The 17,568-nt window shown below is 41.7% G+C and overlaps 1 protein-coding gene across 2 annotated transcripts in view; it reads right to left on the bottom strand.

Annotated features, from left to right (window-relative positions):
* The window catches only part of crybg2 (crystallin beta-gamma domain containing 2), a 66,062-nt gene extending 51,275 nt beyond the window's left edge, over window positions 1-14,787 (bottom strand). The window contains exons 1-2 of one of the 2 annotated variants that reach the window (XM_010864005.4): window positions 14,479-14,787; window positions 4,035-4,146 (exon numbers count right to left, since the gene is read on the bottom strand). In XM_010864005.4, the coding sequence (XP_010862307.4) occupies window positions 4,035-4,146; window positions 14,479-14,657 (291 nt within the window). In that variant the 5' untranslated portion in view covers window positions 14,658-14,787. The remainder of the gene's footprint in view (window positions 1-4,034; window positions 4,147-14,478) is intronic. The other variant, XM_020050358.3, reaches the window with a different exon arrangement.
* Between the last annotated feature and the right edge of the window lie 2,781 nt (window positions 14,788-17,568).

Genomic DNA, 17,568 nt, shown 5'->3' with positions numbered 1-17,568 from the left:
GGATCGAGGAGGACTACGGTAAGACCAGTGGAGGTGGGCTGTGCATTTATGTAAACAAAACATAGAATACAAAACTAACTTAATCGGGAATATCTGCTCAACCAATCTGGAGTTCCTGATGGTTAGGCCTTTTTACTTGCTTCGGGAGTTTACAATTATTGTTGTTATTGCCACTCAAACCACCCTTGACTCCCATACAAACATTGAAACATATGCTTCCTCCGTTCTGGATTACATCAACATCTGCACCAACAATGTCACCACCCATAAACTAATATGAAAGAACTGCAGTCTGCACCAGAAGCCGTGGATAAACAGAGAGGTCCAACAACTACAAAGGTACGTGATGCTGCTTTCATATCCGGCGATGCGGAGGCCTACAGCTCATCCAGGGCTAACCTGAAAAGGGGCATGAAGACAGCTAAAAGACTGCTGGTCCTGATGCCGTCCCGGGCTTTTGCTCAGAGAATGTGCTGGACATTTTCAGCCTGTCACAGGCCCAGGCGGTTGTCCCAACATGCTTCAGCCTGAATGATTTCCGACATGTCACACTCACGGCTAGGATCATAAAGTGCTTCAAAAGACTAGTTCTGGCCCACCTAAACACTGTATCCGAACCGGTTTGCCTACTAGTCGAACAGGTCTACAGAGGACACCATCTCCACAGCTTTACACTCTGCCCTGACACACTTGGACAAAACCAACACCCAGATGAGAATGCTATTCATAGACTTTAGCTCAGCATTCAACACAGTCATCCAGCCTAGGCTGGTCAACAAACTCCATGACCTGGGGATCAGCCCCTCTCTCTGCAACTGGACTTTGGTCTTCCTAACCAACAGACCCCAGTCAGTCAGGTTAGACAACTTCACCTCCTTCACCCTGATCCTGAACACTGGTGTTCCACAAGGCTGTGTGCTGATCCCCTCCTGTACTCCCTCTTCACCCACGACTGCATTTTTGTACACAGTTCCAACACCATTGTCAAGTTCACAGATGACACCACAGTGTTAGGTCGGATTAGTGACAATGATGAATCAGCCTACAGGGACAAGGTCAAGTGCCTGGCGGCATGGTGTGCTGACAACAACCTGGCCCTGAACGCAAAAAAAAAACAAGGAGCTCATTGTGAATTACAGGAAGTCAAAGGCAGCAGTCATGCTGACTTCTCATCGATGGCACTGTGGTGGAGCGTTTTTCCAGCTTCAAATTGCTGTGTCCAAATCTCAGAGGACCTCTCCTTAGCCCTCAACACCTCAGCCCTTGTCAAAAAGGCACAGAAGTGCCTTTACTTCTTGAGGAGGCTGAAGAAGGCCAGTCTCTCCTCCAAGATCCATGTAAACTTTTACCACTGCACAACTGAGCGCATTCTGTCTAACTGCACCACAGTGAGGTTCAGCGGTTGCTCCGTAGCCGACTGGAAGGCCCTGCAACGGGTGGTGGAAACCGCCCAGCACATCACTGGTACCCAGCTCCCAGCCATCGTAGACCTCCAGCACAAGCGGTGTCTGCATAGGACACGCCATCATAAGGAACCCTTAACATCCATACCACAAACAGTTTGCCCTCCTACCATCTGGCAGGCGGTACAGGTCTCTTCAATCCCAAACCAGCAGGCTCAGGAACAGTTTCTTTCCATCTACTGTGATCCATCAATAACCATTTATCCCACTTGTAACATACAGTATACTTTTCCTGCCCTCCGCTATTTTCCTTCATTGCACATCTATACATTCCACTTGTAACATACATATACAGTACTTAATACTTGTCCTCTTCTATTTGCACTTCTGGTTAGATGCTAACTGCATTTTGTTGTACTGTACATGTTCAATGACAATAAAGTTGAATCTAATCTAAACTAAAACCAAAAACTGCATTCCACATTATAGACCTCATATCATCAGTCATGCATGGTAATGGTAGGTTGATGGATTAGAGATGCTTTGATTCATAAGCAACTGTAGGAATTGTCATAATTGAATGAACCATAAATTGTCTTCTACATCAGATACTTCTAAGCTGTGTCTGAAGCCGCCCACAGCCATGCATGAAGACAATAATCCAAAACACACAAGCACAAGTTTGTGCTTGGCCAGGCCTAATCCTAATCAGATGTTATGGTGGATATTTGGTAGAACCACTTTTGGCAGCATTTACAGCTGCAAGTCTTTTTGTTAAGTCTCTGCCAGCATGCACATCTGGTTCCTTCAATACACACAGTGGCTTTCTTTGCGCCACTTTTCCATTTAGTCCGGCTTGCTGGAGCATCTGGATAATAGTCGACGTACAGACATTCTGAATATGGACCTCTGCAACTCCTTCAGAGTAATAATTGGCCTCTTGGTGCCTATTCTGACCACAATCTCCTTGCGCAGTGGTTTTTCTGAGACAACGTTGGTGTTCCCGGAGGCAACGATGCAGGAGGTGGCAACGATGCAGGAGATGTCGACGATGCAGGAGGTGGCAACGATGCAGGAGGTGTCGACGATGCAGGCACCACATGCCAGGGCTCCTGCACCGTTCCCTTCCCCGGTTACCCCAATGCCAGTCCCCCGCCCAGGGGGTCCACCTTCCACCGGTCCTGGTGTTCTTTCCTGCTCCAAGGGTGGAGGCTCCATCTGTCCCGGTGTCCTTTCCTGCCCTGGGGGCGGAGCCTCCATTTGTCCCGGTGTCCTTTCCTGCCCTGGGGGCGGAGCCTCCATCTGTCCCAGTGTCATTTCCTGTTCTGTTTTCTGTTCTCCCCAATCAGTGGCAGCTGCACCTTGTTGTCTCTGATTTGGAACCCTATTTGACTTGGTCTTGGTTTGCTTTAGTTTGTGGTTCATTATATTTGCTGCTTGTTGCAACAGTTTCAGTTGGGCTCACTCCTTTTGTGGTTGAATATTAAAAGGAATGTTTCAAGTTTGCTCTGCTCCACGTGTCCTGCCTCTACAACACCGGGACAAAGGTTCAAAGTTGAATTTAGTTTTTTTTGTCCAATCTTGACTTTAGCATTTGCAGAACTTTAAAATCTTAAATGATTGTCCTTCACAGTGTGGTTGATTGCTGACTTTGATACTGTGGCCTTGCATTAATTAGTGTTTACTGTATACTGTGAAGATGGCGACATTTTCACTGAGTATTTAAAGTAATTAAGCAACTTTGAAACCATTAATGCAATTAAAATAAACAGAATGCATATTTTCTATGCTGAAAAAGCTAGCACACCCCTACCATTAATTAAAATGGTTTCAAATATTACACACAGTGTTCGGTGAAAATGGGACAATGTCTATGATAGAAGAAACTCAAACCAGAGGTAAACGATGTAGGTGGTGGCATTATGGTTTTGGGCTGTTTAGATGCCGCCAACTTGCCTTTATTAAGTGAACCATGAATTCCATATTGTACCAGAGAAATCCTGAAGTAAATTTGAAGCCATCTGTCAAAAATCTGAAACTGAACTGAACATGGATCTTGCAACAACACAATGACCCAAAACACACAAGCAAAGCAACACCATTAATGGCTCAAAAATAAAACATGGGTGGTTATGGAATGGCAAGAAAGCCCTTGAATATAACTGAGTTGAAGCAGTAGAGAAGTGTAATTCCACCCAGTTGTTGTAATATACTGATAGAGAATTACAAGCAAAGGCTACAGGAAGTTATTTCAGCAAAAGGAGGTAAACACCAGCCATCGAAGCTAGGCGTGTACTTGTTTTGTCTGCACAATGAATATACAGTGTCGTTTGTTGAATTAGGTTTCCATTTTCTGTCAACAGTGTTGAAGTGGAGATTACATACCTTTATGTCCAAATATATACAAACCTTTCTAGGGGGTGTACTTACCTTTTTCACATTAAAGTATTTAAATATTGGTATATGAACGCCCACTTTGCTTTGTATGAGTATTTTCAAATAAATTCCAGTACTAAACAAATGTTATCTTCAAAAAATACTATTTAAAGGCTTTGAGATCTGGCAGTCATTAAAATAGTACTTGAACCCAGGTCAGTAAGTTTCCTGTACAGGCCTATCAAGGGAACTGACCTTTGACCTAGGAGCAGTCAGGGATCTGGTCTTCTTGGTTTGACTGACATCAGGCCAGTCCTCAGCATCCATCCCTTCGGCATCGCCACCAGATCCAATGGTCTCAGCAGCACTGTAAAATCACACAAATACAATATGATTACCTGTTGGTTTTGTATGCTGAAACTAGCTTTCCTGGATCTCCATGTGGACAACTGATCAGATTTGTCCCAGAATATGATGTGTTTGACATAGCCTGAACAAACTTTGGTAAATGGACATTTAGAAAATGTGGCATTAGCTTTGATATTTTAATTGATTTATTATTTACAAATGTATTATTTTAGTAGCAACAACCTGGGGAATAATAACTGGGGTAGGAGGGGAGGAATGATCCAGTTGGAAGCAGAATATTAGGTAGCTATGTTGGTATCCAGTTGTCATGCAATAAAATGCTAATTAATTACTTAAAAATCATACGTGGTTTTCTGGATTTTTGTTTTAGATTGAAGAGTACCTATTATAAAAATTACAGACTTCTACATGCTTTGTAAGTGGGAAAACCTGCAAAATCGTCAGTGTATCAAATGCTTGTTCACCCCACTGTATGTTCCAATCGCTGATGACTGTTTAGTAAAACAGCGCTAATTTTGAGTGGGCGGAACCAAGTAAAGAAGGTGGGCAGAGAAGCTAGCACCGTCATATTGGGCAATATACTGGCACATTCTAACATGTTTCTATATGGAAAGGCCTATTCTATGAAGTGTGCACTCCTAAAAGGCAACATTTAGTCCACTCTCTTAGTATACAGTTCTGTGCAAGTCTTTGTTTGACATTTATCGTTAGGGCACGTGTGTTTCAGTCACAAAGACTGCTCAACTGCTTAGTGTTTCAATTGGAACAGTGACAACACTTGAATCTGTATTTAGATCTATGGGAAAGACATCAGTAAATGGTGTCAGAAATTTCGGTCAAAAGCGCACATTCGATGACTGCAATGCTTGTGCATTACTGCGATATTTAAGGAAAAATAGAATAGAAACTCTTTCTAGGGTGACTGAGAATGTCAATGCAAACTGTGATCAGACTGGGTCAGCAACGACAGTCCATCTAGAACTACACAGAGAGATAATACAGTAGAACTACACAGAGGGATAATACAGTAGAACTATACAGAGGGATAATACAGTAGAACTACACAGAGGGATAATACAGTAGACCTACACAGAGGGATAATACAGTAGAAATACACAGAGAGATAATACAGTAGAAATACACAGAGAGATAATACAGTAGAACTACACAGAGGGATAATACAGTAGAACTATACAGAGGGATAATACAGTAGAACTACACAGAGGGATAATACAGTAGACCTACACAGAGGGATAATACAGTAGAAATACACAGAGAGATAATACAGTAGAAATACACAGAGGGATAATACAGTAGAACTACACAGAGGGATGATACAGTAGACCTACACAGAGGGATAATACAGTAGAGATACACAGAGGGATAATACAGTAGAACTACACAGAGGGATGATACAGTAGACCTACACAGAGGGATAATACAGTAGAGATACACAGAGGGATATTACAGTAGAACTACACAGAGAGATATTACAGTAGAACTACACAGAGGGATATTACAGTAGCACTACACAGAGATATTACAGTAAAACTACACTGAGAGATATTACAGTAGAACTACACAGAGGGATATTACAGTAGAACTACACAGAGGGATATAGTAGAGTTGCAGTACATAAACCCTCATTACAAAGACAAATGCACAATTGAGAGTTCAGTGGTACAAAAACCATAGGCACTGGTCTACAGGGATGTGGAAACAAGAAAAGGAACCAGGCAAGCTTAGTTCAGCCAGCCCGCAATTAGAAGGGATGACTGTTGGTCCCTCACTGGATTTGAACCTGGATCTCCCACATGACAGGCTGTGTCTTTAACCACTATGCCACAAAGCTAGACCTAAGGTAAGTTTTGTCATTTTGTCAAGCATTAACCTCACCCCAAGTTTGAATATTTTGCTAGACACCATTAAGCATTGTGTAAAACTGAGTAAAGTTTCTAATTAAGTTTACTTCCACCACAAATTGCATTTATGAACTGTATGGCTTTTGCCACTGGCTGTTTTATTTAGCCAGTAATAGGCTTACTAGTATCTACTAACTTATTACTTGAGGTGCTGAGTCTCTGTTTTGCTGTGGGGGTTATTTTCTTGGCATGGGTTGGGTCCACTTGTCTCCTCAGAGGGAAGGAGTAAATTATTACAAAGTTATTCAGAGTGATCGCCTATGGTGAAACATTTCTATTCTGATGGGATTAGTCTCTTCCAGGATGAAAATGCCCCCATCTACTTTTGCACAGTACTGAATTAAACTTTTGGCCACAGAGGAATGTAGATGTTTTATTGATTTTAAAATATCTACAGAGGTGCTGGGCTACCCTGTGCGCAGGGATTTTCTTGCATATAAAACTCAAAGGCAACTGCCTTCCCAAAATCTCGCACCCCTACCGGGTGTCGGCGTGGTAAAACATAATTTGGTGCCCACAGGCTGAACAGGCTACCAGCGAAATACTGCAGCGAATATGATCATTTTCATATTGGCAGAGTTGCAAGATGGGTAGGTTTTCCTCATAATTGAACTATTTTTAATGGTCGGGTCGATTTACAGATGGGGTTGTACACAAAAAATATAAAAAAAATAGCATGTGAGAGGATCTGGCATTCATACTTTGCAGAGACGAGTAACGTCGTGAAAAACAAGGGTATCCAAGTTTTCTTTTACACCCAAGCATGTCAAAATAGTTCAATAAAACGTAATAATACCTAAGCTACATCCAATCATCATTACATGTTTTATGTTTCAGATGACTTCTAGTAGAATCATATTTTGGTTGCAATTAGGGAGGATATTGTAGCGTGTATTAGCTGCTCAAATGGACATGGAAAACAGCAGATTTACCACTATAGTAGTTTTTTTTTTCAAGTGTGTATCCAGATATCTTATAAAGTATATCACAGACAGGCGTCCAGTGGAGCGCGGGGTAGGCGTGGTTGGGATACCACCTTTGCATTATTTTGAGTCAGGAAAAACCCTGTGTATGGAAGATAACGGCATACTGATTTTTCTGATATATATCTCAGATTGGCTTCCTGTCTGTCTATCTGTACTGGAGGAAATAGGTTTCATAATCACTACACCACTTGAGGAACCATTTCCAAATGTTTTGGTTCATATCTTTCAGTTCATGGCTCAAAGATAGGTCTTCATGCTCAAATGAAGAATGCAGAGCATTTCCATTGCATGGCAGGCATGACAGACAGCACTTCACGTGCTCCTTGACATATTTGACTGTAAAGAGAATGTGAGACGTTTGCAAAGAGTTGATGGCATAGGATTCCAGCAGTTCTCCTAACCCTATGAATCTAGCTTGGTGAATTGTTCTTCTACACCTGTTCCTCGGTTTCATTACTATTGTTCATCAGCCCTGTTTGTGTTTGGGCAGTCCAACCTTTGAACCATTCACACGTTTAAATACACTGATATAAAATTGCCTTTTGAAGAGCTGATCTGGCACCTTACGCTGCAGGATTAGGATTTATTGGCCTGGACACTGAGTAGTCTAATCTCGAAACAAGGGGCTTGCCTTTTTATGTCATTGCTATTATTTAGTCAGCAAAGTCTTGCTCCACTGAATGCACGCACAGCACATGGTTGATTTTTAAACCCTGGTGTCGAGAAAGGGGAATTCACCCTTCAACAATAAAACACAAGGTAGGGTCAAGCGGAGAAATCCAGGTCGGTTTATCTCTTGCAGTGACAACATCCACATCTTAAGTGTACCTGAGCAGTGATACACATACCATAGTTTGAGAACCAGAGTTTGTGAGCAATCAGAGGGAAGCGATTCATAAGAAAAGAGGAATGTCCTGAAAGCAGCCCCATGCGCAACAAACTGTGAAGCACTGTATGTTCTGACACCTTTCTATCAGTACCAGCATTAACCTTTTCAGCAATTTGAGCTACAGTAGCTCATCTGTTGGATCGGACCACACGGGCCAGCCTTTGCTCCCCACGTGCATTCATGAGCCTTGCCCTCCCATGACCCTGTCGCCGGTTCACCGCTTTTCCTTCCTTGGACCACTTCTGATTGGTACTGACCACTGCAGACCGAGAACACCACACAAGGGCTGCAGTTATGGAGATGCTCTGACCCAGTCATCACAATTTGGCCCTGATCAAAGTCGCTCAGATGCTTATGCATTTTCCAGCTTCTAACCAAGGTTATTATAGTTTTGCATTTTTTATTAGTTTTTATTTTTATTTTGACTTTTTGTTTTCAAATTCAGTTTAGTTTTAATTAGTTTTTAAAGTGGGTTTGCTAGTTTAGTTTTAATTTTTTGAAAATGCTTAGTTTCAGTTTTAGTGTTAGTTTTTTTTTGTAATATGGGCTATTTGTCAGGGGCAAGATTCAAAAAGGTCAGAAAAAGTTTTGTGTAATAATAACTCAAAAAAAACATCATACAATTTTAGAAAATATTTATTCAACAATAAAACCAGTACATAAAATGTACATATGGGCACAAATATGTAAACAGTCTACAGTCCGCAATAAATGCAAAATGTGGAAGTGACGTGTGCCAAGAAAAAAACTAAATAGCCAACAGACTAAAGAAGACATACATGATGAACCGCATGTATTCAACTCATTTTTGAGTCACCCAATACATTTCTGTCATAATGTCAGGGAGCTTAATCTGAGAAAAGAACATGACAAATAAAAATACAAAATAAACTTGTGTCGTGTGTGTGTGTGTATGTGAGTGACAGAGAGACGGAGGAAGAGCAGGGAAAGGAAACACAGCTGAGTGAATACTCTGCGTGTTTTAAATAGCGTTAAAAAAGGAAAGACATTGACAAAAACGAAAACTAAGAACATTTACTCTATAATTTTATTTTATTATAGATAGTTTTGTCAACCACACATTACAGTTTTAGTTAGTTGTCGTTTTTTTGTAATACCTCGTTTTTATTTTTATTTCAGTTAAGGACAATGTTTTTTCCCACCTAGTTTTCGTTTTTTCGTTCGTTTTTATTAACGATTATAACCTTGCTTCTAACACATCAACTTTAAGGACAGAATGTTCACTTGCTGCCTAGTATATGCCATCCATTGACAGGTGCCACGATAATGAGATTATCAGTGTTATTCACTTCACCTGTCAGTGGTCATAATGTTTTGGCTGATCGGTATATATCGCAATAACTTTGTGTTAAAAAAGGCTGAGTAAAATTGTGCCATATTCCAATGCAGTTTAGACAGTCTTCTAAATAAATGAGTGTAATTAACATTAAGAAGTACCTCAATAACAAAATATATTGTGACCGAGGTAATTGGATCCACTCATCACAACACAGATTTGTGTTGGTTGCCCAGCCCTAGTATTGTGTATTCAGGTTGTGGGCATCCCCACCACATACTCACTGACTGAAACAGAAAGACTGATATCTTAGATTGTATTTTTACTGTCATTGCTACAGTGAACGACAATATATACTTTCACCATAATAACAAAAGTGGATGCAGCGTGCAGCCAACAATACTGTAGGTTCAGTATAAACTGACTGCATTCATCAGTAAGCAGCTGTCACCGCAGTGGAACTCCCCAATGCAGGAGTGTCACAAAAGCCTATGTTTCCAGGTAGCTTTTATTTACTTTGCTGAATGAGAAAGGGCGGAGGTAACTGGCAAGTAAATACACCAACAAAAAATGTATCTGTTTGTTACAATGGACTGACATTGAAAATTTCACGATGAGTGCAGACTGAATGTGTTTAACCAGGGAGGTGGATAAAACAACTGCCAAAGCCACATGGTCCAACGGAATTATAGGATTCCAAAATATATCCATATTTTCTACTTCAGGGGAAAGCATTCTTCTCTGAAATGTAGCAAGATATTTCAGTTTTGGAGTGATTAAAATTAGATGGGTTCTACAGCACACACAACCATAAATAAAAACCGTATCACCATACTTCAAAGCTTATTCAGTGTAATCTAAAGTGTCTGACCTGTCAATCTATCATCAGAGGACAATCTGTGGCTCAGATTGGGGAGTGCTAAGGCATGTGGACAGGTTGCGTTCATTTCAAAGATTCTAACATAACTGCATATACAATGACAGAAACACAATACCTTACTTGTGTGGGGACTAGGCTTTACACAAAGGCTTATCCGAAGCCACATTTGGATGCAGTACAACTTGGCATACAGAAGGAGCAGATGACAGGTGCCCCCATCACTTCCACAGGCAGATAAAGGGAGATTACGGCCAGAAATAATGAGTGCTTCAGTGCAACAAGACAGGGTTCTTTAACAGTGCAGGATTTGCATACTGTATCGATGTAGCGTGGCGTTCGCAGTGAGCCCAGCCATCTCATCTGGGTGTAAGGCTCGCCTTGGCAGCTTATTCATGCTCTTTTGAATAATCAGTTAAGCCGAACATAAACATTTAAACAATCACATATTTATATGGTTTAGCCTAATATCCAGCGGGTACACAGCTGAAGTAGTTGTTAGCAGTAGTAGTAGAGTGAGCGGTACATGTGCAAGCTTGCAGGTGTAGCATGAAGCTCTGTGGGAGTCTAGGGAGTTCAGCCAGAGCCCAAGGGGTTTATGCATACCTATGTGGCTTTCCTGTTCCAATTAATTATGTACAGAATTTACGCGAGAGACCCAGCCACACCTTTGTAAATGCAGACCGTGTGGAAAAATGTTTTTACTCAAACGTTTGCAAGAAATATGTAACTTTTTTATGGAGTAAATCCTAAAATGTCTTGACAACATGCCCTGATTGTGTTGTAAACACAGAGTAACTGTGCAATCTATAAACCTTAAGGCAAAGATATATTGTCAAAAAGGGGTTTTATTTATGGCTGAAGGTCTTTTGACTGATACACTGGTTTGTGATTCACATAAAACATATCTTTGAGTGTAGGAGAAAGTCATTTTACTGGGGTAACTTAGCGCACATGACTGTTGGGGTCACCTGACTGAACATTCATTGACACAGAAGGAAACGTAACATGCAGAGAAACGATTTAAAACGGGTTCTGCTGGTATTTACACAACAATGTGAAGAAAATATCGATTTCATAACCATTGCGGTCCTATAAAGAGAGGGGGTGGAGGGGGGGGGGTTAGAAATGTCCATGTGGAGAAAACTGTGTTGTAGTAAGATAACCTTTCTAGGCCGTTTGACACTATCATTTATCATTAAACCAACAGAGCAAACGGTGCATGACACTAATGTAAATGTAACATTACGAAGAGACACCTGTTCTAAGTGATAAGGCAGTTCCAAGCCCAAACCATTTACCTCCGAGAGGACGGGAATCATAAAGCAATAAATTCGTAACATGGCAGACCTCAGAATGATAATTAGACTCTATTAGGTGCTCTTTTTTATGGTATTTAGTAGGGTTGGGTACCGAACTCGGGGACCGACCGAATTACGTCGGCACTACCGAGTACCGATTCACGTAAAATTACCATGAGAGCGCATCTGGGATAGTAGAGGGAGAGACAGAATAAGAGAGCGAGACTACGAGAGTTTACTACTGTAGAGATTACCTCACTCCTGCAGCTTGTTCAATGTTCAGCAGCAACAGAGTCAGGGCTATGGTGAGCCAAAAGCGGTCCGAAGTGTGGTTACACTTTTCAAAACTCTAACGCGGACAATGCTCGCTGCAATAAAAATGCAAAGCTGGCCATGGCAACATGTCTAACCTGAGGTAAAACCTGGTCAAACACAAAATATTTCTTAAAGCTGAAGCGTGTACCGTATTTGACAGCATGAAAGCCAAGTCGCCTGCAGCAGCCGCAGCTAACGTTAGCGCTACAAAAGTACCGAAAAGATTGTAGGCTACCGGTATCAAATTCCAGGTACCAGGACCAAATTCCAGGTAACAAATTCCAGGTACCGATACCATTACCTGTATCGGTTCAAATGCGAACGGTACCCAACCCTAATATTTAGATATAATAGCACATGTACTCATATACTATTTTTTTCAGGGTATATTTAAAATAATATCCATTAGCTACAGATTTCTAATAAGGCAACATCATGTTTTTCACTTTGGTGATAGCCACATAATGTAACTTCAATATGATTCCAGTCAGTTCAAGTGCAGATGCCATGTGGGACCAAGAACATTGAAGGGGACCAAGAACATTGACAGTTTCACAAGGATGGGGAATGAAAGCATCTGGAGATACAGGTTCCTCTTCCAGCTGCTCTCGCACAAATAGGTTCATTGTTACAGATATTAGATATCAATAAATTAGCAATGCTGTAGCTCACTTTTCAGTAGGATGTCACAAGGAAGGTGTGTGACATGTCTTTTATTGTTTGAAGACCATCTTGATCTTAAAGTTGGCAAAGAAGTGGATGCTGGGGCCAGCTGGCCTCTTGACACACAGCTGTTCTAAGTACTGAGTATAATGTTTAGGTAACACTCAAGGACACTTGATAAAGCATCTAATGGCTTTTAGACTAACTCATCAAGAGCTTGATATTTGGGAGGATTTTTACCTGTGTGAAAATGCTTGGTAATGTGATGTTTGTTATTCAGTTCTGTTTTTATGTGTTAAAGTCAACTTGGAAGTGGGAACTCTGATATCAACTCTGAGAAAATGGTGTTGAACGGTGATCAAACTTCCAAAACTCAGGCAACATTCCAAAGTTTTGACTTTCAGAACTGAAGATTGCTGATGTTTGACCTCATCATCTTTTGAGTCATTTTGATGTCACCCTAGTTCTCATCAACTTTGGTGTGTATGAAGCTGCTCTCTCCCCTTTTCTCAGAAGTTCTCACCCAACTCTCAACCTGCACATGACTGGGCATCCGTTGTGGGTGTGGTAGCAATGCAAAATTTATTTGCATAGCGTATTGTGTACTGACATTTTAATACACAGTACAGTGCACTACAATGCGCATACTTAAGTGAAAAATGCGAAGTAACTTTCAGAGTTGTGCTCCATATAAAAGGTAGCTCTGATTTAGATGCAAAATTATGCCCATTATTAAACTCTGTTTTCTTGCTGTTAAAAGTAAAGTCTTGTCAGTCATATCTATATGTATTTGACTGATGAGGCTTCAGGTCGTTAGAAACTATTCCAAATATGCATGCCACTTTTCTGGTGCTCTGTATGAAACAGAGACATACTTACTGCACTGTGACGAAAAACTGACAGAGGCTGCTGAACTACCATTAATGACTAATGAGGTACACTTAGTGTTTTCAAAACGGAACACAAACTTTGTTCTTCCCATGATAATCTTGTGGTTTTATTGCTCAGTGTACATGACGTAGTTGGACTGCATATTGGAAGAGAACAATGTAGAAACAGCACAGAGCACCGGACGATGCAGTGCCAAAGTCACAGCCTAATGGGTTCTTCCACTCTCTTTTCTTGTGTCAGATGATCATGGATCATTGACCCTGTGGACACTTCGTTGTTATGTGTTATTAATTGAAAAAAAATGATTTGTTGGTTTAGGCAAAGCCTAGAATATTAGCTTAACCTTGTCTTTTCCAGTTCAAACACCTCAGGAGAATGGTCTCATTCCCCTGAGATTGTCCCTGTTTGGGACAGACGATTGAGGTCAGGTTCTCCCAAATTTTAACATAATTTGGGTATGCGTTAACAGAATATTAACTTAGTAACATTTTCACTGGGCAGTTACATTAATAGCTAACCAATTATATTAGACTATAGGTTTGGAATAACTGAGAATGCCCTTGAATACACCCAGAGAGTGAGTTAATATTCTTTTTATGAAGACACCTGAGATAACAGTGATTTTGCTACAAAGCTCAACCAAAAGTAGGCTATCAAAACTTTTGCAATATTAATTTGTGTGATAACTTGCCAATACAAACACTGCTGGACCTCTACTTGAGTGGTTTACTAATGAACACAAGAATATACTTAACCTTCCAAACATTTTCATAAAGTATCCTACGAATTTGTCAATACCATCCGATTATTAATTCATATGAATATATCAGATGCACGTGTTTAAAAAATAAATAAAAATGTATCCGTCACTATAATGTAATAATATATCAGTTCAAGTCGAACAACCTTGTTTAAAAGTATACAGTCAATTACTGCAACTGCCAGAAGCCACATCATTTGCCAGACCAACATTTTACACACTTGTTTTATAATTGCAGCCAATGAGCAACGGTGTGAATTTAGTAATGCAAAATAAAACGATTCAAAGCCTGCAATCTATTTGCTGTACACAGTAGAAGGGCTATCATGCTGTTAGTTGAAATAGCAAACTATTACAATACAATTTTTATGTTATTTAGAATAGCAGAAAAACTTAGAAAATGGTAGATTGCAAAAATAAGACGCATACCTGACGAACATTTGTGTTTTGTCTTTTTCGGGTTTAGCCTTTTTCTTAAATATGAAGAATTTGAACTTCTTTCCTCCGCTTCTTTCCTCGTGTGTTTTCTCTACAGACTCGCTCAAGTTTGCCTCGCTTTTAGAAAATAAGCTTTTGAAGGATTTTTTTGAACTGTTTTTTTTCGCCATTTTATAAAAATGTTGATTCCGATATCTGTCAGATCAATCACCAAAACAAAAGAATGCCACTATTGTCAGGAAAACCTCAACACTCAATAACTTGCTTGCAAGACATCTGTCGGTTCCAGTCGATCTGGTGCTTCGCATAACTTAACCGCTGCTGCTATGCACAGCTGATAGTGAACGAACGGTTCTTCTTGAATGCCTCTTTTTGGTTAAAGTTGGGAACCGACTCGCATTGGTGAAAAGAGCCGTTCATTTCGCTCTGTAATTGCCGTAATTAACTTGAAAATAGATATCTCGCTGTTAAGGTGAAAACGTATTCACAAAAGGTTATATATCCGCACTAAATGGTTACTAATTACTGTGTATTCCACGTGAATTTTTGTTTAAGTGCAGTATCAGTAAAAACAACACACCATTTAATAATTAGGAAAGGTAAGATGTAACCTATTTGAATGTGTACTTCTCGCTCCATCATAATTCCAGCCTATTTCACCTTTCAGATTTGTACTTTCTTCATTGTTTTGGGATTATTTTTACAATGCCAAGAGTCCTTTTTCAGAACAGTAGAGCACCACCCTTTGCTCCAATCTCTCTCTGTAACAGTACTTTCTTAAAGCAGAAATTTTATAAAACAGTACTACACCACCTACTTGCACATCTCTCCCAGGAACAGTTGTTTCTCAGAAAAGTCCAACTCAACCTAGTGGTCACATTGCTGTGTGAATATACAATTTAAATTTAAAGAGCTTTATTAGAAAGGGATTTTTTTAAATATTAACAACAATAATAATTAAGGCTCAAATAAATAATAAACTTTATCTTGTCTTTTTAATCTTTCATTAAGATCAAACAAAATTCCATTATATAAAAATCTGCCTGTGCATCCCCTGTAAAAAAAAAAAAGGAGATCCCATTGTTAAATAATTATAAACCTATTTCCAAACTATCATTGATTTTTTCAGTTCATCTATCTGGTTTTAGAAAAAAAAAACTCAGCACAGTTACAGCAGATCTTAGAGTAATACATTATTTTATTGCCTCTCTAGATAAGCTGCACCACTGTGCAGCCCTCTTCATCAACCTATCAAAGGCTTTTGATACGGTGGATCACGAAATGATGAAGCATAGACTCTTGGATGTAGGCTTATCAGTAGAAACTGTCTTATGGTTTGAAAACTACACTGCTCATAAAAGTGAATATGGAAATCACACCTCAGGTGTCAATGAACTATTCATTCATCTTCTTCCGCTTATCCGGGGCCAGGTCGCGGGGGCAGCAGTCTAAGCCGAGATGCCCAGACTTACCTCTGCCTAGACACTTCCTCTAGCTCTTCCGGGGGGACACCGAGGCGTTCCCAGGCCAGCCAGGAGACATAGTCCCACCCGCGTGTCCTAGGTCTTCCCTGGGGTCTCCTCCCGGTGGGACGGGCCCGGAACACCTTCCCGGGAAGGCGTCCAGGAGGCATCCGGAACAGATGCCCAAGTCACCTCAGCTGACCCCTCTCGATGTGGAGGAGCAGTGGCTCTACTCTGAGCTTCTCCCGGGTGACCGAGCTTCTCACCCTATCTCTAAGGGATCGCCCAGCCACCCTGTGGAGAAAGCTCATTTCGGCCGCCTGTATCCGGGATCTTGACCCAAAGCTCATGACCATAGGTGAGAGTAGGAACGTAGACTGACCGGTAAATCGAGAGCTTCGCCTTGCGGCTGAGCTCTTTCTTCACCACGACAGACCGACACATCGACCGCATTACTGCAGAAGCTGCACCGATCCGTCTGTCAATCTCCCGTTCCATCCTTCCCTCACTCGTGAACAAGACCCCTAGATACTTAAACTCCTCCACTTGAGGCAAGAACTCTCCACCTACCTGAAGTGGGCAAGCCACCCTTTTCCGACTGAGGACCATGGCCTCGGATTTGGAGGTACTGATTTTCATCCCAACCGCTTCACACTCGGCTGCAAACCGTCCCAGTGCTTGCTGAAGGTCCTGGTTTGAAGGGGCCAACACGACAACATCATCCGCAAAGAGCAGAGACGAAATCGTGTGTTCCCCAAACCTGACACCCTCCAGGCCCCTGGCTCCGCCTAGAAATTCTGAACAGAACCGGTGACAAAGGGCAGCCCTGCCGGAGTCCAACATGGGAACAAGTCTGACTTACTGCCGGCAATGCGAACCAAACTCCTGGTAGGGCACTGTCTCCCTCTCCTGAGGCGCCGGACGGTTTGCCAGAATCTCTTCAAGGCCAGCCAATAGTCCTTCTCCATGGCCTCACCGAACTCCTCCCAGGCCCAAATTTTTGCCTCTACAACCACCCGGGCTGCAGTCCGCTTGGCCTGCCGGTACCCGTCAGCTGCCTCAGGAGTCCCACAATCCAACCAGGCCTGATAGGACTCCTTCTTCAGCTTGACGGCATCACTTACTTCCGGTGTCCACCACCGGGTTTGGGGATTGCCGCCTCGACAGGCACCGGAGACCTTACGGCCACAGCTCCGAGCGGCCGCTTCGACAATGGAGGTGGAGAACAATGTCCACTCGGTCTCCAGCCTCCCTCGGGATCCAGTCGAAGTTCTGCCGGAGGTGGGAGTTAAAGATTTCTCTGACAGGAGACTTTGCCAGACATTCCCAGCAGACCCTTACTGTACGCTTGGGTCTGCCGAGTCTGTCCAGCTTCCTCCCCCACCATCGGATCCAACTCACCACCAGGTGGTGATCAGTTGACAGCTCCGCTCCTCTCTTTACCCGAGTGTCAAAGACATATGTCCGCAGGTCAGATGAAACGACAACAAAGTCGATCATCGACCTACGGCCTAGGGTGTCCTGGTGCCATGTGCACTGATGGACACCCTTATGCTTGAACATGGTGTTCGTTATGGACAAACTGTGACTAGCACAGAAGTCCAATAACTGAACACCA

The sequence above is a fragment of the Esox lucius genome, chromosome 10 (assembly GCF_011004845.1).
Source record: "Esox lucius isolate fEsoLuc1 chromosome 10, fEsoLuc1.pri, whole genome shotgun sequence".
NCBI classification, from domain to species: Eukaryota; Metazoa; Chordata; class Actinopteri; order Esociformes; family Esocidae; genus Esox; species Esox lucius.
The sequence above is the reverse complement of the archived record's forward strand: the minus strand, read 5'-3'. Positions and strand labels throughout refer to the sequence as shown.